Source organism: Hemiscyllium ocellatum, chromosome X (assembly GCF_020745735.1).
Source record: "Hemiscyllium ocellatum isolate sHemOce1 chromosome X, sHemOce1.pat.X.cur, whole genome shotgun sequence".
In the NCBI taxonomy this organism is placed as follows: domain Eukaryota; kingdom Metazoa; phylum Chordata; class Chondrichthyes; order Orectolobiformes; family Hemiscylliidae; genus Hemiscyllium; species Hemiscyllium ocellatum.
This window is the reverse complement of record NC_083453.1, coordinates 17,634,684-17,659,242: the sequence shown is the minus strand read 5'-3', so window position 1 is coordinate 17,659,242 and position 24,559 is coordinate 17,634,684. Positions and strand designations below refer to the sequence as shown.

At 48.5% G+C, this 24,559-nt stretch overlaps 2 protein-coding genes across 2 annotated transcripts; both read right to left on the bottom strand.

Annotated features, from left to right (window-relative positions):
- Positions 1 to 6,510: 6,510 nt before the first annotated feature.
- On the bottom strand, positions 6,511 to 10,547 carry LOC132805693 (keratin, type II cytoskeletal 8-like). Its single transcript, XM_060820878.1, has 9 exons — positions 9,993 to 10,547; positions 9,677 to 9,885; positions 9,249 to 9,309; positions 9,063 to 9,158; positions 8,757 to 8,921; positions 8,543 to 8,668; positions 7,959 to 8,179; positions 7,489 to 7,538; positions 6,511 to 7,035 (listed from the first exon to the last, which is right to left on the bottom strand). The coding sequence occupies exons 1-9, from the start codon at positions 10,443 to 10,445 to the stop codon at positions 6,887 to 6,889; spliced, it is 1,530 nt and encodes a 509-aa protein (XP_060676861.1). The 5' UTR covers positions 10,446 to 10,547; the 3' UTR covers positions 6,511 to 6,886.
- A 7,809-nt stretch (positions 10,548 to 18,356) lies between these two features.
- On the bottom strand, positions 18,357 to 22,397 carry LOC132805682 (keratin, type II cytoskeletal 8-like). The gene is made up of 9 exons (XM_060820864.1): positions 21,851 to 22,397; positions 21,535 to 21,743; positions 21,107 to 21,167; positions 20,921 to 21,016; positions 20,615 to 20,779; positions 20,401 to 20,526; positions 19,802 to 20,022; positions 19,332 to 19,381; positions 18,357 to 18,881 (listed from the first exon to the last, which is right to left on the bottom strand). Exons 1-9 carry the CDS (start codon positions 22,295 to 22,297, stop codon positions 18,733 to 18,735), a joined length of 1,524 nt encoding a protein of 507 aa, XP_060676847.1. The 5' UTR covers positions 22,298 to 22,397; the 3' UTR covers positions 18,357 to 18,732.
- Between the last annotated feature and the right edge of the window lie 2,162 nt (positions 22,398 to 24,559).

Below are 24,559 nucleotides of genomic sequence, written 5' to 3'. Positions count from 1 at the left end.
TCCTCTTTTCCTGTTTAAACCTGTGCTCCTCTCCTCTGCCTCCCAATGACCCGTTCAAGTAGCATAAAGTCTGAACCTTTGAGTCCAGTTGCTATCTTTAGTGAGTCACTTGTGAGTCTTCTACCTCTGCAGGCCTCCAAGGAAGTGTCAGTCTGCCAGCCGGAAATTAACGAACTCGCCGTTTTGATCAATCAATGTGCTGTGAAACGTTGCATGCTCCCTCTCCCCCATCGCCAATCCCCCATGCACCCTGAGGAAAATAAAAAGGGACATTGCAGTGACCTGGGGAAGTGATTCATTGGTGAGTATTTTGCTCACATCTTTTTAAATGCAAGAAGTACAATTTTGCAGATGAGACTAAAATAGGCGGGATGGTGGACACTGAGGAAGGTTATCAGAAACTGCAACAGGACCTTGATCAGCTGGGGAAGTGGGCTGAGGTTATTGGAGGGAAGTGTGAGTCTTGCATCTTGGAAAGTCAGATCAAGGTAGGAGTTTCGTGTTGAATGCTGGGGCCTTAAGGAGTGTAGTGGAACAGAGGGACCTTGGAGTTCCGGTGCATGGTTCTCTGAAAGTGGAGACATAGACTCATAGAGATGTACAGCACGGAAACAGACTCTTCGGTCCAACTCGGCCATGCCGGCCAGATATCCCAACCTCAAATGGGCCCATTTGCCAGCACTTGGCCCATATCCCTCTGAACCCTTCCTATTCATATACCCATCCAGATACCTTTTTCAATGCTGGAATTATACCAGCCTCGACCACTTCCTCTGGCAGCTCGTTCCATACACGCACAACCCTCTGCATGAAAAAGCTGCCTCTGCCTGTTCAGCCTCTCCCTACAGCTCAAACTCTCCAACCCTGGCAACATCCTTCTTTTCTGAACCCGTTCAAGTTTCACAACATCTTTCCGATAGGAGGAGACCAGAATTGGACACAGTATTCCAACAGTGGCCGAACCACAGTCCTGCGCAGCTGCAACATGACCTCCCAACTCCTGTACTCAATACTCTGACCAATAAAGGAAGGCACACCAAATGCCTTCTTCACTATCCTATCTATCTGTGACTCTAATTTCATGGAGCAATGAACCTGTACTCCAAGGTCTCTTTGCTCAGCTACTCTCCCCAGGACCTTACCATTAAGTGTATAAGTCCTGATATGATTGGCTTTCCAAAATGCAACACTTCACATTTATCTGAATTAAACTCCATCTGCCACTCTTCAGCCCATTGGCCCATCTGATCAAGATCCCATTGTGCTCTGAGATAACCTACTTCACTGTCCACTGCACCTCCAATTTTGGTGTCATCTGCAAACTTACTAACTATAACACCAGTGTTAACATCCAAATCATCGATATAAATGACAAAATGTAGTGGACCCAGCACTGATCTTGTGGCACTCCTCTGGTCACAGGCTCCAGTCTGCAAAGCAACCCTCCACCACCACCCTCTGTCTACTACCTTTGAGCCAGTTCTGTATCCAAATGGCTCGTTCTCCCTGTATTCCATGAGATCTAACCTTGCTGACCAGTCTCCCATGGGGAACCTTATCAAGCGCCGTACTGGAGTACATAGAGATCACATCCACCGGTCTATCAATCCTCTTTAGAGTCACAGGCAGATAGGTCAGTGAAGAAGGTCTTTGGTACACTGGCCTTCATCAGACATGGCTTTGAGTGTAGAAGTCAGGAGGTTAAGTTGCAGTTGTACAGGACGTTGGCGAGGACACACTTGGAGTATTATGTTCAGGTTTGGTCACCTTGCTATAGAAAGGATGTTATTAAACTTTAAAGAGTGCAGAAGAATTTGCAATAGACAGAGACTCGCACCAACAGAGAATTGTAAACATTGAATATGTAATTTCAAATCTGACCCAATGTGCACTCAAAAGGTATTCTACATTCTTCCCCTCAAACTAGGTCTCACTGCAGTCCAGGTTTACACAGTTGGGATGGAGGGGACCTATCTACAGTGGAACCCATCAGCATCAGAGATTTGATCGAGAACATGTCTGGGACATGGTCCTGATCTGCCATTTTGCCTTTCCTCCTGGTCGCACATTTCACATGGTAACAGTACCATGGAAACGTCATAGCCCCTCCTCCCTCCTCCCCGATTCATCAGAGAAAAAGCTGGTTGTCAGCTTAACCACAGGGTCACCAAGCCCCAGGCAAGGCTTGAGAAGACAGCATCTTCATGGGAACTGCAGCCAGTGCGAGTAGTCGATGTGTGTTGTTGACATCAGTCCGCGTCACAAACTAAGTGCCCAATCGACTGAGCTAATTGATGCTCAAGTATTTACAATAATCATAAATTAAGTACCGTCAGTGAGTGCGTACTAAGTGGCATCATTGATTGTGTACTGAGTGGTGCAAGTGATTGTGTACTGAGTGGTGCCAGTGATTGTGTACTGAGTGGTGCCAGTGAGTGTGTATTGAGTGGTGTCAGTGAGTGTGTACTGGGTGGTGCCAGTGAGTGTGTACTGGGTGGTGCCAGTGATTGTGTACTGAGTGGTGCCAGTGAGTGTGTATTGAGTGGTGTCAGTGAGCATGTACTGCGTGGTGTCAGTGATTGTGTACTGCGTGGGGTCAGTGAATGTGTATTGTGTACTGTCAGTGATTGTATACAGAATGGTGTCAGTGAGTGTGTACTGAATAGTGTCAATGTGTGTGTAATGCATGGTGCCAGTGAGTGTGTGCTGGGTGGTGCCAGCGAATGTGTACTGAGTGGTGTCAGTAAGTGTGTACTGCGTGGTGTCAGTGATTGTGTACTGCGTGGTGTCAGTGAGTGTGTACTGGGTGGTGCCAGTGAATGTGTACTGCGTGGTGTCAATGAGCATGTACTGCATGGTGTCAGTGATTGTGTACTGCGTGGGGTCAGTGAATGTGTATTGTGTACTGTCAGTGATTGTGTACAGAATGGTGTCAGTGAGTGTGTACTGAATAGTGTCAATGTGTGTGTAATGCATGGTGCCAGTGAGTGTGTACTGAGTGGTGTCAATGAGTGTGTACTGCGTGGTGCCAGTGAATGTCTACAGAGTGGTGTCAGTGAGTGTGTACTGTGTGGTGTCAGTGAGTGTGTACTGTGTGGTGTCAATGAGTGTGTACTGCGTGGTGCCACTGAGTGTCTACAGAGTGGTGTCAGTGAGTGTGTACTGTGTGGTGTCAGTGATTGTGTACTGAGTAGTGTCAGTGAGTTTGTACTGGGTGGTGCCAGTGAATCTGTTCTAAGTGGTGTCAGTAAGTGTGTACTAAGTGGTGTCAGTGATTGTGTACTGAGTGGTGTCAGTGATTGTGTACTGCGTGGGGTCAGTGAGTGTGTATTGTGTGGTGTCAGTGATTGTATACAGAATTGTGTCAGTGAGTGTGTACTGAATAGTGTCAATGTGTGTGTAATGCATGGTGCCAGTGAGTGTGTACCGGGTGGTGCCAGCGAATGTGTACTGAGTGGCGTCAGTGAATGTGCGTACTGTGGTGTCAGTGAATGTGCACTGTGGTGTCAGTGATTGTGTACTGTGGTGTCAGTGAGTGTGTACTGTGTGGTGTCAGTGAGTGTGTACTGTGTGGTGTCAATGAGTGTGTACTGCGTGGTGCCACTGAATGTCTACAGAGTGGTGTCAGTGAGTGTGTACTGTGTGGTGTCAGTGAGTGTGTACTGTGTGGTGTCAATGAGTGTGTACTGCGTGGTGCCACTGAATGTCTACAGAGTGGTGTCAGTGATTGTGTACTGAGTGGTGTCAGTGAGTGTCTACAGAGTGGTGCCAGTGAGTATGTACTGAGTGGTGTCAATGAGTGTGTACTGTGTGATGCAACTGAGTGTCTACAGAGTGGTGCCAGTGAGTGTGTACTGTGGTGTCAGTGAGTGTGTACTGTGGTGTCAGTAATTGTGTACTGCCTGGTGTCAGTGAGTGTGTACTGGGTGGTGCCAGTGAGTGTGTACTGGGTGGTGCCAGTGAATGTGTACTAAGTGGTGTCAGTAAGTGTGTACTGAATGGTGTCAGTGATTGTGTACTGTGTGGGGTCAGTGAGTGTGTACTGAGTAGTGTCAATGTGTGTGTAATGCATGGTGCCAGTGAGTGTGTACTGGGAGGTGCCAGCGAATGTGTACTGAGTGGTGTCAGTGAATGTGCACTGTGGTGTAAGTGAGTTTGTACTGAGTGGTGTCAGTGAGTGTGTACAGTGTGGTGTCAGTGAAGGTGTACTCTGGTGTCAATGAGTGTGTACGGAGTGGTGCCAGTGAGTGTGTACTGTGTGGTGCTAGTGAGTGTGTACAGAGTGGTGTCAATGATTGTGTACTGCGTGGTGTCAGTGAGTGTGTCCTGCATGGTGTCTGTGAGTGCGTACTGTGTGGTGACAGTGATTGTGTACTGAGTGGTGTCAATGCGTGTATACTGCGTGGTGCAACTGAGTGTCTACAGAGTGGTGTCAGCGAGTGTGTACTGAGTGGTGTCAGTGAGTGTGTACTGGGTGGTGCCAGTGATTGTACTAAGTGGTGTCTGTAAGTGTGTACTGGGTGGTGCTCGTGAGTGTGTAGTGAATGGTGCCAGTGAGTGTGTACAGAGTGGTGTCAGTGAATGTGTACTGTAGTGTCAGTGAGTGTGTACTGAGTGGTGTCAATGAGTGTGTACTGTATGGTGTCAGTGAATGTGTTCTGTGGTGTCAGTGAGTGTGTACTGGGTGGTGCCAGTGAGTGTGTACTGAGTAGTGCCAGTGAATGCGTACTGGGTGGTGTCAGTGAGTGTGTACAGAGTGGTGTCAGTGAATGTGTTCTGTGGTGTCAATGAGTGTAAACTGAGTGGTGCCAGCGAATGCGTACTGAGTGGTGTCAGTGAGTGTGTACAGAGTGGTGTCAGTGAATGTGTACTGTGGTGTCAATGAGTGTAAACTGAGTGGAGCCAGTGAGTGTGTACTGAATGGTGTCAGTGAGTGTGTACTGAGTGTTGTCAGTGAGTGTGTAGAGAGTGGTTTCAGTGAGTGTGTAGAGAGTCGTGTCAGTGAATGTGTACTGTGGTGTCAGTGAGTGTGTACTGGGTGGTGTCAGTGAATGTGTACTGTGGTGTCAGTGAGTGTGTACTGAGTTGTGTCAGTGAGTGTGTACAGAATGGTGTCAGTGAATGTGTACTGTGGTGTCAGTGAGTGTGTCCTGAGTTGTGTCAGTGAGTGTGTACAGAATGGTGTCAGTGAGTGTGTACAGAATGGTGTCAGTGAATGTGTACTGTGGTGTCAGTGAGTGCGTACTGAGTGGTTTCAGTGAGTGTGTAATGCATGGTGTCAGTAAATGTGTTCTGTGGTGTCAGTGAGTGTGCACTGGGTGGAGCCAGTGAATGCGTACTGGGTGGTGTCAGTGAGTGTGTACAGAGTGGTGTCAGTGAATGTGTACTGTGGTGTCAATGAGTGTAAACTGAGTGGTGCCAGTGAGTGTGTACTGAATGGTGTCAGTGAATGTGTACTGAGTGGTGCCAGTGAATGTGTACTGAGTGGTTTCAGTGTGTGTGTATTGAGTGGTGTCAGTGAGTGTGTACTGAGTGGTGTCAGTGAGTGTGTACTGACTGGTTTCAGTCTGTGTGTACTGAGTGGTGTCAGTGAGTGTGTACTGAGTGGTGTCAGTGAGTGTGTACTGAGTGGTTTCAGTGTGTGTGTACTGAGTGGTGTCAGTGAGTGTGTACTGAGTGGTTTCAGTGAATGTGTTCTGTGGTGTCAGTGAGTGTGTACTGAGTGGTTTCAGTGATTGTGTTCTGTGGTGGCAGTGAGTGTGTACTGAGTGGTTTCAGTGATTTTGTACTGAGTGGTATTTTGTTTTCTGAAGAAAAGCCTGAATAGGTTTGTCCAACTCTCACAGGTCCAGATATCTGGGTTTTCGATTTTTTTTCAGTAATATCGGAAACTATTGGTTTCTGAACATAGTTGGAAGCTTCAGTGAATGTCTCCTGGCTGCCACTCTCTCTGAATTTCCCATTAATGTTTCTCTTCCTCCTGAGTTGCAGAAGTGCATGCGTGAATCAGTATCTGATTTTATTTCTTTTTGCTGTTTGTGGGATGTTGCTACACCTGAACAGTTAATGCGTAATAGTTACTGGACCTATTATCCTATTAAGTTTTCCAATCAAGTTAAGTCATTCTCAGTTTGTCTTTCTTTGATTGTATTTTAACTACAGCTTAACATCAAGTCGTTTGACAATTCGCATTGCATCTGGAACAGGTGTTTTACATTCACTGTTATAATAAGAACAAGTTTGAGTCGAGGCTACCTTCTTAAAATATTTTGAGGGGAGCGGGTCTAGTCCATAACAATGGTTTCAGTGATGTTGGACTGAATAGTTTCAGTGATGATGTACTTGTGCTGTCAGTTGATGGACAAAATACAGTGTCATCTTTCTAAATATCGTAATATTTCTTGAAAGTTAATGGTATAGGAATGGATAGTTCTTGAATTTCACAACTCAGGATGAAAATTGTTCTTTTTGTGAACCTAATAATGTGCTGTTCAAAAAGCAATCCAGGTGTGCAGACGAGACATTTATTGAGTCAGACAGGAAAAGTAAATCCCCAATACAATGTTGTACATAATATCGAAACAGAGTTCAACAGCGAAAGCCTGGCTTTACTTCACCATTTTAAAGATACCAACAAAGATAGCATGAGTTACTTGACTGCTTTTCCCACAAACCCAAACCTTTATAAAGTTTACTTTCTTTGGTGCACTGGTTAAGATGTCAATGTCAACTTCATGTCAAAAGACTATGAAATGTGAACAGGCTCACTAAGATGTTCTGAACAGCAGACATGAAGTGAATCCAAACATGTGAACCACTGCACTAAATGCAGTACTTCGGGGATGGATAACCTCTGACAATGAACTGCTTCGAGAGACTGTTGGTTTTAAATGAACCCTTGTTGACTCAGTCCTGTGCTCGTCACTTGATATGAAGTTTGTCCACTCGACATCGGTCTGTCACTCATACCTAAACTCAGCGAGGTCTGAAAGGCAGACGATCCACTTCCCAAGCCCATGCTTTGCTGCATCCCGCCTGGAAAAGGGGGCAGAGTCAAAATAAACTTGTCGTATTATCTGGGTGTTCCAATTTAAACGAACAATTGCAACATAAAAGATGACTACAATTCACAGCATATCTTTAGCGTAGTACAATAGCCCACGATGTCTTGCAGGAGCTTAATAAAACAATTTCCACCTTGAAATCTACCAGAAAAAGGTGGAGGAAAATCTAGTTTGTGGAGAAGGAGACAGAGAAGGGAGGACTGATAGAAGCAAGTCCTAACCACTGAAAGCTGGTGTGGTGATGTAAATCAGGGATGTTAAATAGGATGGCAAAGGGTGGAGATTCGGCACCATTTTACAAAGTCAAATGGTGAAAGCATCAGATTTGTGAGGTGGGGAGTGATGATGGCTGATTGGAATGGAGCTGGGCAGATACTGAGGAGAAAGAATCATCGACCTTCACTCAGAACAGACATTCTCTTACCTTGGCTCTGTACTTGCTGGATGTTGAGGGTCTTTACCCCAGTTGCCATCCTGTTGAGAAAGGAAACATTCTCAGATTATAACAGGCAATGACAGGAAATCACAGTCAGACTTCCCTCTGTTTCCTCAGGTATCTCCCTCTCCCAGGGACACTCACATCTCCTGGGCTACACTTCTGAATGGGCACAGTCAGGCCCCTTGCCCTTGGGCAAAGTGCCCAGTCGTTACTGTTGCCACAGGGAGTAGATGCCAGCAAGTAATTGGAGGGTGAGGAGTGGGGGTCCTGACCTTTCAGTGGGACCTGAAGGTCAGTCACTGACTGTACAACCACCATCACCTTCACACTGCCTGCATTCCATCTCATTCCATTCTCAGGGATCAGAGTTCCCAGTCAACTGCAAGTGCAGACTGGAATTTGCCTGCACAGGACTCCATGTGATGGCTGCGATTAGCAAGTACCCCTGATCTTACCTCGTCTCCTCTGTGTCCAGTATTTTCATGTAGGTGTTGATCTCAATGTCCAGTGCCAGCTTGATGCCCATCAGGTGTTCGTATTCCTTGCATTGTGCGGAAAGTTCATGCTGAGCTTTGCAGATGGCATCTTCCAGTTTCGAAATCTGAAGCTTACAGTCTTTCAGAGACATGTCCCCGCGGTCCTCCGCTTCCCGGATTGCTTCCTCCAGTCTCACACGCTGAGGAACATCAAGATTCATTTGGTCAGTTCCTTCAGTGTTTGAGGCTCAGCCCGAGTGCTCCGAGCCAGACTTTGGCAAAACAAAAAGGCTCGCCCTCCTCCCCATGATTTGGGAAAAGCGGGACGGTGTGGATTGCTGACTGACCAGCAACACATTCCCATCGGGAAAGACAACAGTGAGACCCCCCCCAAGGCGGTTAGAAATGGACTGCATTCAGCCGACCCTTCAATCGCTTCTGAACGAATGATTGCTTTTTGGATGGTGTGAGACAGGGAGTGAAGACAGAGAGACAGACAGGGAGAGAGAGAGGTGGTTAAAGGTGTTTTTCAATGTTCAGATTGATTTTAGACTTGTACCTACCTCTTTTTTCAGGTTGTCAATGTCTCCATTCATTCTCCGGATCTGCTCTGTTGTCTGCCTTATCTCTGACTTCAGCACACTGATATCATCGCCACTTTGTCCAGCCGCCATGGACAGTTCCTGCATCTGCAAACAGATATTGACAACGAGTTAGTCCCACAGTTCACGCTCCTGCCCGAGTCAGAAAGATGGGCCAAAGAATAGGAAGCTTCACCTTGGTCCGTTTCCAAACTTCCGCATCTTCGCGGCCTTGCTGGGCACAAGCTTCATACTGTTTCCTGGCCATGTCTAAGATCTCCTGCGCATTGAACCTGGGACCACCCTCCAATTGCACGTTGACACATGTATTCTGGATCTGAGCCTGGAGCTCCCGGAGTTCCTACAGACGGCCGGGGGGAGGGGAAGGACACGGGGAGAAAGATTGGAAGGTGATTGGAAACCATTCGGGTTACATTGCATGAGACTTGAATGGAGAGAAGATTGGGAAAAGGAGTGCTGGTGGGACAAGGCAGATATTTACCTCTTCATAGATACTCCGCAGGAATTCAATTTCATCGGTCAGAGCTTCCAGTTTCGCTTCCAGCTCCACCTTACTCATGTACGAGTCATCGACATCCTAAAGGGCACAGAGAGAAAAGACTTGGATAAAACTGACCAAAGGTGCCCACAAACGGAGAAGTGGAGCCTGTGGCTTTGTAACATTCACCTTCTTGACCAGGACAAACTCATTTTCCATCTCTGTGCGCTTGTTGATTTCATCTTCGTATCTGGAATGAAAGAGATTGTTTTACCGAGGCTCAAGTCTTTCTGCCCCGTCCCTATCACACTCCCTGGTTGTCTGTGTCCCCGCTATCCTTCGCCTCCCCATGCCGCCACCAACTCGACCCCCCTTTCCCCCTGTCAAACCATGTTCTGAGCCGGATCAGTCCCGCTGCCGGGGTTTCCCAGATGACAAACAGCCCGGCCGTGTGCAGTTCAGTAGCACCGACAGAACAACTCTGCAGCCCGTTCCCCCAGCCCACATTGTGTCTGTTTGGCACAGGGAGCTCATTCTGCAGCTGGCATTTGGTTTGGTTCCGACAGGAACCCGCCTCCGAACCGATCCGGGACCAAGTTCGGCAGCAGCTCACTCACCTGCTCTTGTAATCCTCGACCAGCCCTTGCATTTGGAGCAGTTCGGCATCGAACCTCTCCTTCTCTTTGCGAAGTGTGTCCAGTTGGTTCTTGAGATTGTCAATGTAGGACTGAAACATACTCTCGATGTTGGATTTGTATTCGCCTTGATCCTGCAGAAGTTTCAGTTTGATACTCAGCTGAGTATTGACCTGTTCCAAATGCCGAACCTGGCGGGGGGGTGAGATGGAGAGACATTGAAGACAAGAGAGGAAAGACCCCCCACAGAGAGCCCCCAGGTTAGAAACCCACCCGCCTGGACCCCACTGAGCATTACCTTGGTAAGGAAATCAACGAATTGGTTGTTGAGTCCCTGGAGCTGCTGGCTCTCCTGCAAGCGGACAATGTTCTGAGTGGTGTCGATTTGGGGTAAAGGCGCGTTCAGGTCCAGGGCAGCGGTTCTCTGGATCAGTCCCTGGGAACTAATCCCCATTCCCCCGAGGCCCATCCTGCTGGAGCCCCCTCCTATTGCACTGATTCTGCCGCTGCCCAAAGCACCGCTATATCCGATATTGGACATCCGAGAGCCAGTGGAGAATCGGGAGGTTGACAATCTCTGGGTTGGTCCCAGGACCACACTTTGGGCACGCCTGGAAGTCTGAAAACTCCCTCCGCTTCCCAACCGATTGAGGCCGGAGGACATCCCGGATCCATACATGCTCCCTCCAGTTCTTATCCCTCCGCTCCTTTTGCTGCTGGTGGTGGTGGTGGTGATGATGGACTTTGACATTTCGAGGTTGTTCAGGGGGTGGACAGACCCACACTCAGAGACAGAGAGAGAGAGAGAGAGCACACTCCGAAACTGAACGGCTCGGTGGAGCTAAGGGCTGTCCCGGCTGCTTATATGTCCCAGTGGGATGTGTGAGGGGGCTGGCCAAGGGACTGGCAGCTGACAAGGAGCCGCCCTGAATGAAGCAGCCGACAGAGGGAAGGAACAAGCCGCCACCCTGTGCCCCCGGGGGCTGGGAAGGGGGATGGGGAGGAGGAACGGGTCCGTTTGCGGAGCCCAGCCCACCCCCCCCCCCCCCTCTCTCCTCCCAGACACGACGCCCACTCTCTGTCATCAGCTGTCTCAGGCCTTTCCTCAACTCGGCAGTGTGTGCTGCTAGCCCAGTCCCCTCCTGAACGGTCACCCATTCTCCCCCCGCCCCCCTCATTGCCCACATCCAACAGTCCCTGTTCACTCAATGCCCGGGACCCCCCAGATCCAAGGGGGGCTCGCACTCCTCTCCATGTTATAGCACTCCTTGTGGACAATACCCACTTTTCCTCTCCCTGTCTGGGCTCCCTCCAACCCTCAGAGACTCTGGGCATCCCTCCAGCTCCGCCCGCTTTGAACATTTACAAGTTGATCCGCCCAACCAGAGGCTGCCTTTTCGCGACAAATGTGTCTTTATTGCTTAAAAAGTTGTCTGTTTGAGCGGTTTTCTGATGTTGACAGTATGAATTGAAGTTGAATGTGAGCCTTGCTGACAAAGTTGGGAGTACTGAGCTGTTTTGCTACTTGTTCAGGCTGACAGGATACAAAGAGCAGAGTGTAACAGGCGTTTGGAAGATTCCTCTTTCTCAGACACACAGTTTCCTGGGGATTGTGTTCTAGTGGCTCCACCAACTGGTGAAATGGGCGAATTGACGACAGCTCCCAGCGCCCATTATTCCCCAGCCAGCATCAATTGTAAACGTTGTAGTTCAGTGGTACTGTCCCTACCTCTGAGCCAGTCTCACTTGCTCTAGAGTTGCCTCACAATGTCTGCTGGAAGGTCGATTGATAGATTTGGGGAACCAATCCTTTCGAAAGGGTTCAAAGGAAAACCAAAGCGTCCATTTTTGGTGATTCATTCAGGAGGGAGCAGAATCACCAGCCAGGCCAGCAGTGACTGGGTGCTGTGCTACTCCCGTGTAGTGCTGCAGACACCCCAGGTTGGAATTTATTTCTGGGTGATCTATTTAAAAATCTGAACCCATTCTGGATCATGCAATTTGGGGCCTGATTTCACAGGAAGACAGGGAAAAGGAGAGCAGCCCAGCATTCAACCTTTTGTTCCTCTTTTCCTGTTTAAACCTGTGCTCCTCTCCTCTGCCTCCCAATGACCCGTTCAAGTAGCATAAAGTCTGAACCTTTGAGTCCAGTTGCTATCTTTAGTGAGTCACTTGTGAGTCTTCTACCTCTGCAGGCCTCCAAGGAAGTGTCAGTCTGCCAGCCGGAAATTAACGAACTCGCCGTTTTGATCAATCAATGTGCTGTGAAACGTTGCATGCTCCCTCTCCCCCATCGCCAATCCCCCATGCACCCTGAGGAAAATAAAAAGGGACATTGCAGTGACCTGGGGAAGTGATTCGTTGGTGAGTATTTTGCTCACATCTTTTTAAATGCAAGAAGTACAATTTTGCAGATGAGACTAAAATAGGCGGGATGGTGGACACTGAGGAAGGTTATCAGAAACTGCAACAGGACCTTGATCAGCTGGGGAAGTGGGCTGAGGTTATTGGAGGGAAGTGTGAGTCTTGCATCTTGGAAAGTCAGATCAAGGTAGGAGTTTCGTGTTGAATGCTGGGGCCTTAAGGAGTGTAGTGGAACAGAGGGACCTTGGAGTTCCGGTGCATGGTTCTCTGAAAGTGGAGACATAGACTCATAGAGATGTACAGCACGGAAACAGACTCTTCGGTCCAACTCGGCCATGCCGGCCAGATATCCCAACCTCAAATGGGCCCATTTGCCAGCACTTGGCCCATATCCCTCTGAACCCTTCCTATTCATATACCCATCCAGATACCTTTTTCAATGCTGGAATTATACCAGCCTCGACCACTTCCTCTGGCAGCTCGTTCCATACACGCACAACCCTCTGCATGAAAAAGCTGCCTCTGCCTGTTCAGCCTCTCCCTACAGCTCAAACTCTCCAACCCTGGCAACATCCTTCTTTTCTGAACCCGTTCAAGTTTCACAACATCTTTCCGATAGGAGGAGACCAGAATTGGACACAGTATTCCAACAGTGGCCGAACCACAGTCCTGCGCAGCTGCAACATGACCTCCCAACTCCTGTACTCAATACTCTGACCAATAAAGGAAGGCACACCAAATGCCTTCTTCACTATCCTATCTATCTGTGACTCTAATTTCAAGGAGCTATGAACCTGTACTCCAAGGTCTCTTTGCTCAGCTACTCTCCCCAGGACCTTACCATTAAGTGTATAAGTCCTGATATGATTGGCTTTCCAAAATGCAACACTTCACATTTATCTGAATTAAACTCCATCTGCCACTCTTCAGCCCATTGGCCCATCTGATCAAGATCCCATTGTGCTCTGAGATAACCTACTTCACTGTCCACTGCACCTCCAATTTTGGTGTCATCTGCAAACTTACTAACTATAACACCAGTGTTAACATCCAAATCATCGATATAAATGACAAAATGTAGTGGACCCAGCACTGATCTTGTGGCACTCCTCTGGTCACAGGCTCCAGTCTGCAAAGCAACCCTCCACCACCACCCTCTGTCTACTACCTTTGAGCCAGTTCTGTATCCAAATGGCTCGTTCTCCCTGTATTCCATGAGATCTAACCTTGCTGACCAGTCTCCCATGGGGAACCTTATCAAGCGCCGTACTGGAGTACATAGAGATCACATCCACCGGTCTATCAATCCTCTTTAGAGTCACAGGCAGATAGGTCAGTGAAGAAGGTCTTTGGTACACTGGCCTTCATCAGACATGGCTTTGAGTGTAGAAGTCAGGAGGTTAAGTTGCAGTTGTACAGGACGTTGGCGAGGACACACTTGGAGTATTATGTTCAGGTTTGGTCACCTTGCTATAGAAAGGATGTTATTAAACTTTAAAGAGTGCAGAAGAATTTGCAATAGACAGAGACTCGCACCAACAGAGAATTGTAAACATTGAATATGTAATTTCAAATCTGACCCAATGTGCACTCAAAAGGTATTCTACATTCTTCCCCTCAAACTAGGTCTCACTGCAGTCCAGGTTTACACAGTTGGGATGGAGGGGACCTATCTACAGTGGAACCCATCAGCATCAGAGATTTGATCGAGAACATGTCTGGGACATGGTCCTGATCTGCCATTTTGCCTTTCCTCCTGGTCGCACATTTCGCATGGTAACAGTACCATGGAAACGTCATAGCCCCTCCTCCCTCCTCCCCGATTCATCAGAGAAAAAGCTGGTTGTCAGCTTAACCACAGGGTCACCAAGCCCCAGGCAAGGCTTGAGAAGACAGCATCTTCATGGGAACTGCAGCCAGTGCGAGTAGTCGATGTGTGTTGTTGACATCAGTCCGCGTCACAAACTAAGTGCCCAATCGACTGAGCTAATTGATGCTCAAGTATTTACAATAATCATAAATTAAGTACCGTCAGTGAGTGCGTACTAAGTGGCATCATTGATTGTGTACTGAGTGGTGCAAGTGATTGTGTACTGAGTGGTGCCAGTGATTGTGTACTGAGTGGTGCCAGTGAGTGTGTATTGAGTGGTGTCAGTGAGTGTGTACTGGGTGGTGCCAGTGAGTGTGTACTGGGTGGTGCCAGTGATTGTGTACTGAGTGGTGCCAGTGAGTGTGTATTGAGTGGTGTCAGTGAGTGTGTACTGGGTGGTGCCAGTGAGTGTGTACTGGGTGGTGCCAGTGAATGTGTACTGCATGGTGTCAGTGAGCATGTACTGCGTGGTGTCAGTGATTGTGTACTGCGTGGGGTCAGTGAATGTGTATTGTGTACTGTCAGTGATTGTATACAGAATGGTGTCAGTGAGTGTGTACTGAATAGTGTCAATGTGTGTGTAATGCATGGTGCCAGTGAGTGTGTGCTGGGTGGTGCCAGCGAATGTGTACTGAGTGGTGTCAGTAAGTGTGTACTGTGTGGTGTCAGTGATTGTGTACTGCGTGGTGTCAGTGAGTGTGTACTGGGTGGTGCCAGTGAATGTGTACTGCGTGGTGTCAATGAGCATGTACTGCGTGGTGTCAGTGATTGTGTACTGCGTGGGGTCAGTGAATGTGTATTGTGTACTGTCAGTGATTGTGTACAGAATGGTGTCAGTGAGTGTGTACTGAATAGTGTCAATGTGTGTGTAATGCATGGTGCCAGTGAGTGTGTACTGAGTGGTGTCAATGAGTGTGTACTGCGTGGTGCCAGTGAATGTCTACAGAGTGGTGTCAGTGAGTGTGTACTGTGTGGTGTCAGTGAGTGTGTACTGTGTGGTGTCAATGAGTGTGTACTGCGTGGTGCCACTGAGTGTCTACAGAGTGGTGTCAGTGATTGTGTACTGAGTAGTGTCAGTGAGTTTGTACTGGGTGGTGCCAGCGAATCTGTTCTAAGTGGTGTCAGTAAGTGTGTACTAAGTGGTGTCAGTGATTGTGTACTGAGTGGTGTCAGTGATTGTGTACTGCGTGGGTAAAAAATGAGGTCTGCAGATGCTGGAGATCACAGCTGCAAATGTGTTGCTGGTCAAAGCACAGCAGGTTAGGCAGCATCTCAGGAATAGAGAATTCGACGTTTCGAGCATAAGCCCTTCATCAGGAAACTGCGCTGCGTGGGGTCAGTGAGTGTGTATTGTGTGGTGTCAGTGATTGTATACAGAATTGTGTCAGTGAGTGTGTACTGAATAGTGTCAATGTGTGTGTAATGCATGGTGCCAGTGAGTGTGTACCGGGTGGTGCCAGCGAATGTGTACTGAGTGGCGTCAGTGAATGTGCGTACTGTGGTGTCAGTGAATGTGCACTGTGGTGTCAGTGATTGTGTACTGTGGTGTCAGTGAGTGTGTACTGTGTGGTGTCAGTGAGTGTGTACTGTGTGGTGTCAATGAGTGTGTACTGCGTGGTGCCACTGAATGTCTACAGAGTGGTGTCAGTGATTGTGTACTGAGTGGTGTCAGTGAGTGTCTACAGAGTGGTGCCAGTGAGTATGTACTGAGTGGTGTCAATGAGTGTGTACTGTGTGATGCAACTGAGTGTCTACAGAGTGGTGCCAGTGAGTGTGTACTGTGGTGTCAGTGAGTGTGTACTGTGGTGTCAGTAATTGTGTACTGCCTGGTGTCAGTGAGTGTGTACTGGGTGGTGCCAGTGAGTGTGTACTGGGTGGTGCCAGTGAATGTGTACTAAGTGGTGTCAGTAAGTGTGTACTGAATGGTGTCAGTGATTGTGTACTGTGTGGGGTCAGTGAGTGTGTACTGAGTAGTGTCAATGTGTGTGTAATGCATGGTGCCAGTGAGTGTGTACTGGGAGGTGCCAGCGAATGTGTACTGAGTGGTGTCAGTGAATGTGCACTGTGGTGTAAGTGAGTTTGTACTGAGTGGTGTCAGTGAGTGTGTACAGTGTGGTGTCAGTGAAGGTGTACTCTGGTGTCAATGAGTGTGTACGGAGTGGTGCCAGTGAGTGTGTACTGTGTGGTGCTAGTGAGTGTGTACAGAGTGGTGTCAATGATTGTGTACTGCGTGGTGTCAGTGAGTGTGTCCTGCATGGTGTCTGTGAGTGCGTACTGTGTGGTGACAGTGATTGTGTACTGAGTGGTGTCAATGCGTGTATACTGCGTGGTGCAACTGAGTGTCTACAGAGTGGTGTCAGCGAGTGTGTACTGAGTGGTGTCAGTGAGTGTGTACTGGGTGGTGCCAGTGATTGTACTAAGTGGTGTCTGTAAGTGTGTACTGGGTGGTGCTCGTGAGTGTGTAGTGAATGGTGCCAGTGAGTGTGTACAGAGTGGTGTCAGTGAATGTGTACTGTAGTGTCAGTGAGTGTGTACTGAGTGGTGTCAATGAGTGTGTACTGTATGGTGTCAGTGAATGTGTTCTGTGGTGTCAGTGAGTGTGTACTGGGTGGTGCCAGTGAGTGTGTACTGAGTAGTGCCAGTGAATGCGTACTGGGTGGTGTCAGTGAGTGTGTACAGAGTGGTGTCAGTGAATGTGTTCTGTGGTGTCAATGAGTGTAAACTGAGTGGTGCCAGCGAATGCGTACTGAGTGGTGTCAGTGAGTGTGTACAGAGTGGTGTCAGTGAATGTGTACTGTGGTGTCAATGAGTGTAAACTGAGTGGAGCCAGTGAGTGTGTACTGAATGGTGTCAGTGAGTGTGTACTGAGTGTTGTCAGTGAGTGTGTAGAGAGTGGTTTCAGTGAGTGTGTAGAGAGTCGTGTCAGTGAATGTGTACTGTGGTGTCAGTGAGTGTGTACTGGGTGGTGTCAGTGAATGTGTACTGTGGTGTCAGTGAGTGTGTACTGAGTTGTGTCAGTGAGTGTGTACAGAATGGTGTCAGTGAATGTGTACTGTGGTGTCAGTGAGTGTGTACTGAGTTGTGTCAGTGAGTGTGTACAGAATGGTGTCAGTGAGTGTGTACAGAATGGTGTCAGTGAATGTGTACTGTGGTGTCAGTGAGTGCGTACTGAGTGGTTTCAGTGAGTGTGTAATGCATGGTGTCAGTAAATGTGTTCTGTGGTGTCAGTGAGTGTGCACTGGGTGGAGCCAGTGAATGCGTACTGGGTGGTGTCAGTGAGTGTGTACAGAGTGGTGTCAGTGAATGTGTACTGTGGTGTCAATGAGTGTAAACTGAGTGGTGCCAGTGAGTGTGTACTGAATGGTGTCAGTGAATGTGTACTGAGTGGTGCCAGTGAATGTGTACTGAGTGGTTTCAGTGTGTGTGTATTGAGTGGTGTCAGTGAGTGTGTACTGAGTGGTGTCAGTGAGTGTGTACTGACTGGTTTCAGTCTGTGTGTACTGAGTGGTGTCAGTGAGTGTGTACTGAGTGGTGTCAGTGAGTGTGTACTGAGTGGTTTCAGTGTGTGTGTACTGAGTGGTGTCAGTGAGTGTGTACTGAGTGGTTTCAGTGAATGTGTTCTGTGGTGTCAGTGAGTGTGTACTGAGTGGTTTCAGTGATTGTGTTCTGTGGTGGCAGTGAGTGTGTACTGAGTGGTTTCAGTGATTTTGTACTGAGTGGTATTTTGTTTTCTGAAGAAAAGCCTGAATAGGTTTGTCCAACTCTCACAGGTATCTGGGTTTTCGATTTTTTTTCAGTAATATCGGAAACTATTGGTTTCTGAACATAGTTGGAAGCTTCAGTGAATGTCTCCTGGCTGCCACTCTCTCTGAATTTCCCATTAATGTTTCTCTTCCTCCTGAGTTGCAGAAGTGCATGCGTGAATCAGTATCTGATTTTATTTCTTTTTGCTGTTTGTGGGATGTTGCTACACCTGAACAGTTAATGCGTAATAGTTACTGGACCTATTATCCTATTAAGTTTTCCAATCAAGTTAAGTCATTCTCAGTTTGTCTTTCTTTGATTGTATTTTAACTACAGCTTAACATCAAGTCGTTTGACAATTCGCATTGCATCTGGAACAGGTGTTTTACATTCACTGTTATAATAAGAACAAGTTTGAGTCGAGGCTACCTTCTTAAAATATTTTGAGGGGAGCGGGTCTAGTCCATAACAATGGTTTCAGTGATGTTGGACTGAATAGTTTCAGTGATGATGTACTTGTGCTGTCAGTTGATGGACAAAATACAGTGTCATCTTTCTAAATATCGTAATATTTCTTGAAAGTTAATGGTATAGGAATGGATAGTTCTTGAATTTCACAACTCAGGATGAAAATTGTTCTTTTTGTGAACTTAATAATGTGCTGTTCAAAAAGCAATCCAGGTGTGCAGACGAGACATTTATTGAGTCAGACAGGAAAAGTAAATCCCCAATACAATGTTGTACATAATATCGAAACAGAGTTCAACAGCGAAAGCCTGGCTTTACTTCACCATTTTAAAGATACCAACAAAGATAGCATGAGTTACTTGACTGCTTTTCCCACAAACCCAAACCTTTATAAAGTTTACTTTCTTTGGTGCACTGGTTAAGATGTCAATGTCAACTTCATGTCAAAAGACTATGAAATGTGAACAGGCTCACTAAGATGTTCTGAACAGCAGACATGAAGTGAATCCAAACATGTGAACCACTGCACTAAATGCAGTACTTCGGGGATGGATAACCTCTGACAATGAACTGCTTCGAGAGACTGTTGGTTTTAAATGAACCCTTGTTGACTCAGTCCTGTGCTCGTCACTTGATATGAAGTTTGTCCACTCGACATCGGTCTGTCACTCATACCTAAACTCAGCGAGGTCTGAAAGGCAGACGATCCACTTCCCAAGCCCATGCTTTGCTGCATCCCGCCTGGAAAAGGGGGCAGAGTCAAAATAAACTTGTCGTATTATCTGGGTGTTCCAATTTAAACGAACAATTGCAACATAAAAGATGACTACAATTCACAGCATATCTTTAGCGTAGTACAATAGCCCACGATGTCTTGCAGGAGCTTAATAAAACAATTTCCACCTTGAAATCTACCAGAAAAAGGTGGAGGAAAATCTAGTTTGTGGAGAAGGAGACAGAGAAGGGAGGACTGATAGAAGCAAGTCCTAACCACTGAAAGCTGGTGTGGTGATGTAAATCAGGGATGTTAAATAGGATGGCAAAGGGTGGAGATTCGGCACCATTTTACAAAGTCAAATGGTGAAAGCATCAGATTTGTGAGGTGGGGAGTGATGGCTGATTGGAATGGAGCTGGGCAGATACTGAGGAGAAAGAATCATCGACCTTCACTCAGAACAGACATTCTCTTACCTTGGCTCTGTACTTGCTGGATGTTGAGGGTCTTTACCCCAGTTGCCATCCTGTTGAGAAAGGAAACATTCTCAGATTATAACAGGCAATGACAGGAAATCACAGTCAGACTTCCCTCTGTTTCCTCAGGTATCTCCCTCTCCCAGGGACACTCACATCTCCTGGGCTACACTTCTGAATGGGCACAGTCAGGCCCCTTGCCCTTGGGCAAAGTGCCCAGTCGTTACTGTTGCCACAGGGAGTAGATGCCAGCAAGTAATTGGAGGGTGAGGAGTGGGGGTCCTGACCTTTCAGTGGGACCTGAAGGTCAGTCACTGACTGTACAACCACCATCACCTTCACACTGCCTGCATTCCATCTCATTCCATTCTTAGGGATCAGAGTTCCCAGTCAACTGCAAGTGCAGACTGGAATTTGCCTGCACAGGACTCCATGTGATGGCTGCGATTAGCAAGTACCCCTGATCTTACCTCGTCTCCTCTGTGTCCAGTATTTTCATGTAGGTGTTGATCTCAATGTCCAGTGCCAGCTTGATGCCCATCAGGTGTTCGTATTCCTTGCATTGTGCGGAAAGTTCATGCTGAGCTTTGCAGATGGCATCTTCCAGTTTCGAAATCTGAAGCTTACAGTCTTTCAGAGACATCTCCCCGCGGTCCTCCGCTTCCCGGATTGCTTCCTCCAGTCTCACACGCTGAGGAACATCAAGATTCATTTGGTCAGTTCCTTCAGTGTTTGAGGCTCAGCCCGAGTGCTCCGAGCCAGACTTTGGCAAAACAAAAAGGCTCGCCCTCCTCCCCATGATTTGGGAAAAGCGGGACGGTGTGGATTGCTGACTGACCAGCAACACATTCCCATCGGGAAAGACAACAGTGAGACCGCGCCCCCCCCCCCCCCCCCCAAGGCGGTTAGAAATGGACTGCATTCAGCCGACCCTTCAATCGCTTCTGAACGAATGATTGCTTTTTGGATGGTGTGAGACAGGGAGTGAAGACAGAGAGACAGACAGGGAGAGAGAGAGGTGGTTAAAGGTGTTTTTCAATGTTCAGATTGATTTTAGACTTGTACCTACCTCTTTTTTCAGGTTGTCAATGTCTCCATTCATTCTCCGGATCTGCTCTGTTGTCTGCCTTATCTCTGACTTCAGCACACTGATATCATCGCCACTTTGTCCAGCCGCCATGGACAGTTCCTGCATCTGCAAACAGATATTGACAACGAGTTAGTCCCACAGTTCACGCTCCTGCCCGAGTCAGAAAGATGGGCCAAAGAATAGGAAGCTTCACCTTGGTCCGTTTCCAAACTTCCGCATCTTCGCGGCCTTGCTGGGCACAAGCTTCATACTGTTTCCTGGCCATGTCTAAGATCTCCTGCGCATTGAACCTGGGACCACCCTCCAATTGCACGTTGACACATGTATTCTGGATCTGAGCCTGGAGCTCCCGGAGTTCCTACAGACGGCCGGGGGGAGGGGAAGGACACGGGGAGAAAGATTGGAAGGTGATTGGAAACCATTCGGGTTACATTGCATGAGACTTGAATGGAGAGAAGATTGGGAAAAGGAGTGCTGGTGGGACAAGGCAGATATTTACCTCTTCATAGATACTCCGCAGGAATTCAATTTCATCGGTCAGAGCTTCCAGTTTCGCTTCCAGCTCCACCTTACTCATGTACGAGTCATCGACATCCTAAAGGGCACAGAGAGAAAAGACTTGGATAAAACTGACCAAAGGTGCCCACAAACGGAGAAGTGGAGCCTGTGGCTTTGTAACATTCACCTTCTTGACCAGGACAAACTCATTTTCCATCTCTGTGCGCTTGTTGATTTCATCTTCGTATCTGGAATGAAAGAGATTGTTTTACCGAGGCTCAAGTCTTTCTGCCCCGTCCCTATCACACTCCCTGGTTGTCTGTGTCCCCGCTATCCTTCGCCTCCCCATGCCGCCACCAACTCGACCCCCCTTTCCCCCTGTCAAACCATGTTCTGAGCCGGATCAGTCCCGCTGCCGGGGTTTCCCAGATGACAAACAGCCCGGCCGTGTGCAGTTCAGTAGCACCGACAGAACAACTCTGCAGCCCGTTCCCCCAGCCCACATTGTGTCTGTTTGGCACAGGGAGCTCATTCTGCAGCTGGCATTTGGTTTGGTTCCGACAGGAACCCGCCTCCGAACCGATCCGGGACCAAGTTCGGCAGCAGCTCACTCACCTGCTCTTGTAATCCTCGACCAGCCCTTGCATTTGGAGCAGTTCGGCATCGAACCTCTCCTTCTCTTTGCGAAGTGTGTCCAGTTGGTTCTTGAGATTGTCAATGTAGGACTGAAACATACTCTCGATGTTGGATTTGTATTCGCCTTGATCCTGCAGAAGTTTCAGTTTGATACTCAGCTGAGTATTGACCTGTTCCAAATGCCGAACCTGGCGGGGGGGTGAGATGGAGAGACAGTGAAGACAAGAGAGGAAAGACCCCCCACAGAGAGCCCCCAGGTTAGAAACCCACCCGCCTGGACCCCACTGAGCATTACCTTGGTAAGGAAATCAACGAATTGGTTGTTGAGTCCCTGGAGCTGCTGGCTCTCCTGCAAGCGGACAATGTTCTGAGTGGTGTCGATTTGGGGTAAAGGCGCGTTCAGGTCCAGGGCAGCGGTTCTCTGGATCAGTCCCTGGGAACTAATCCCCATTCCCCCGAGGCCCATCCTGCTGGAGCCCCCTCCTATTGCACTGATTCTGCCGCCGCCCAAAGCACCGCTATATCCGATATTGGACATCCGAGAGCCAGTGGAGAATCGGGAGGTTGACAATCTCTGGGTTGGTCCCAGGACCACACTTTGGGCACGCCTGGAAGTCTGAAAACTCCCTCCGCTTCCCAACCGATTGAGGCCGGAGGACATCCCGGATCCATACATGCTCCCTCCAGTTCTTATCCCTCCGCTCCTTTTGCTGCTGGTGATGGTGGTGATGGACGTTGACATTTCGAGGTTGTTCAGGGGGTGGACAGACCCACACTCAGAGACAGAGACAGAGAGAGAGAGCACACTCCGAAACTGAACGGCTCGGTGGAGCTAAGGGCTGTCCCGGCTGCTTATATGTCCCAGTGGGATGTGTGAGGGGGCTGGCCAAGGGACTGGCAGCTGACAAGGAGCCGCCCTGAATGAAGCAGCCGACAGAGGGAAGGAACAAGCCGCCACCCTGTGCCCCCGGGGGCTGGGAAGGGGGATGGGGAGGAGGAACGGGTCCGTTTGCGGGGAGCCAACCGCTGTTTTGTTTGCTTCCTTCGCCAGTTGGGGGTCAGCCCCACCGGCTTGTTGAGCGCTCAGGGAGTTGTCTTCATGTCCGTGTGAATTGCAATTACCATTTCATTTCAGCCCCGTGGTCCAAACTTCTGACTCTATTCTCTGGCGTGAATGGTGTTTGTGCTGTAGAGACAGGCTGCCCTCTGGTGGCGAGCAAACAGAGTTTCATGTTTCGTCTGCAGTTCTGAAGAAGGGTGAGAAAGATGAACCCTGCTTTCTCTCGCAAACAGATGTTGCCGAACCCTCTCTTGAGTTTCTCCGGTGATTTGTGATCAGCACCGTCTGCTGTTCCCGTGTGGATTGACTTTCAGGATTTGCTTGTGCTCTTTCCCATGGGTGCTGCCTGACCCCGCTGTGATTTCCAGATTCTTTTTTTATTTTTTTTCCCTTCTTTTATTTAATTTCCACCACCAGGAAGAAAGGAAACACCCGAGTGGCCAGTGACAAGCAATACCCTTCACCTCAAAGGGCAATGCTGTGTGATCAATCTCCTGTTTTTTTTATTATTAACCCCCACACTACCGCCTCACTGAGGTAGTGCTTATTGTCCCTCAGCACCCATGGTGTGTGTGTGTGCAGGTGTGAGACACAGTGAGAGACACAAAGTGCATGAATCTTTATTCAATTTCCACCACCAGGAAGATAGGAAACATCCGAGTGGCCAGTGACAAGCAGTGCTCTACACATCAAAGGGCAATGCTGTGTGATCAAACAGGGAAGGGCAGGGCAGGGACCAGATTCTTTTTTTATTTTGCTTTCGGCCAAGGGACACTGGTTCCTGATTTTTTTATTATATAAAGGAAGTATTTCAAACTGGGCAGCATCAGTATGTGACTGGAAATGACAGCCGTCCCGATCCCTAACTCCCAGAGGGTGGTGCGGACTCTGGGGTGTGTGTGTGATGGGTCCTGCTGACTCCCTCGAAAAGAAGACAAGGGGGTTTGGGGTGGGGCTGGGGGAGGGGAGAGGGAGATTGTAAAGAAGCTGCAGCAGGATTTCGGGATCTTTGAGATTGACTTGAGTCTGATGTTTTGCACTGAAATTGACATCGTCATTGACACGTCCAAATGTCAAAACTGTGCTTTCTCGCAAATGGTGGAATCACCGGAGGCCAAATTGTTCGGTCCGCACAACCCCCTACAATGTGAGAACAGGCCGTTCGGCCCATCCGCCCCGCACCGACCCTCCGCAGCGCATCCCACCCAGAGCCACCCCATCCTTCCTGTCCCACCCAACCAGTTCATACAATTATGAGGGGGCATGGATAGGGTGACTAGGTAAAGTCTTTTCCCCGGGGTGGGGGAGTCTAGAATTCGAGGGGATAGATTTAAGGTGAGAGGGGGAAAGATTTGAGAGGGTCCGAAGGGGCAACTTTTTCACGCGGAGAGTGGTACATGTATGGAATGAGCTGCCAGAGGAAGTGGTGGAGACTGGTACAATTACAGCATTTAAAAGGCGTCTGGATGGGTATATGAATAGGAAGGGTTTGGAGAGATATGGGCCAAGTGCTGGGAGGTGCGACTAGATTAGGTTGGGATATCTGGTCGGCATGGGCGGGTTGGACCGAAGGGACTGTTTCCATGCTGTACATCTCTACAACTCTGTGCCTGGGCACTATGGGACAATTTAGCATGGCCAATCCACCCTAACCTGCACATCCCTGGGCACTACCGGAGAATTTAGCACAGCCAATCCACCCTAACCTGCACATCCCTTTGTCCTATGGGACAATTTAGCACGGCCAATCCACCCTAACCTGCACATCCCTGGACACGATGGGACAATTTAGAATGGCCAATCCACCCTAACCTGCACATCCCTGGGTACTATGGGACAATTTAGCACGGCCAATCCATCCTAACCTGCACATCCCTGGACACGATGGGACAATTTAGCACGGCCAATCCACCCTAACCTGCACATCCCTGGACACGATGGGAC

Bases quoted from the DNA above. Each gene is read 5' to 3' on its own strand.
- LOC132805693 (XM_060820878.1), bottom strand. From the start codon at position 10,445: ATGTCAAAGTCCATCATCACCACCACCACCACCAGCAGCAAAAGGAGC. The intron at 8,922-9,062 runs GTAAATATCTGC...GGCCGTCTGTAG, and splicing joins TGCGGAGTATCTATGAAGAG to GAACTCCGGGAGCTCCAGGC. The intron at 8,669-8,756 runs GTGAAGCTTCCT...ATCTGTTTGCAG, and splicing joins AAGTTTGGAAACGGACCAAG to ATGCAGGAACTGTCCATGGC.
- LOC132805682 (XM_060820864.1), bottom strand. From the start codon at position 22,297: ATGTCAACGTCCATCACCACCATCACCAGCAGCAAAAGGAGCGGAGGG. The intron at 21,744-21,850 runs GTAATGCTCAGT...CCCCCCCGCCAG, and splicing joins TCGTTGATTTCCTTACCAAG to GTTCGGCATTTGGAACAGGT. The intron at 20,780-20,920 runs GTAAATATCTGC...GGCCGTCTGTAG, and splicing joins TGCGGAGTATCTATGAAGAG to GAACTCCGGGAGCTCCAGGC.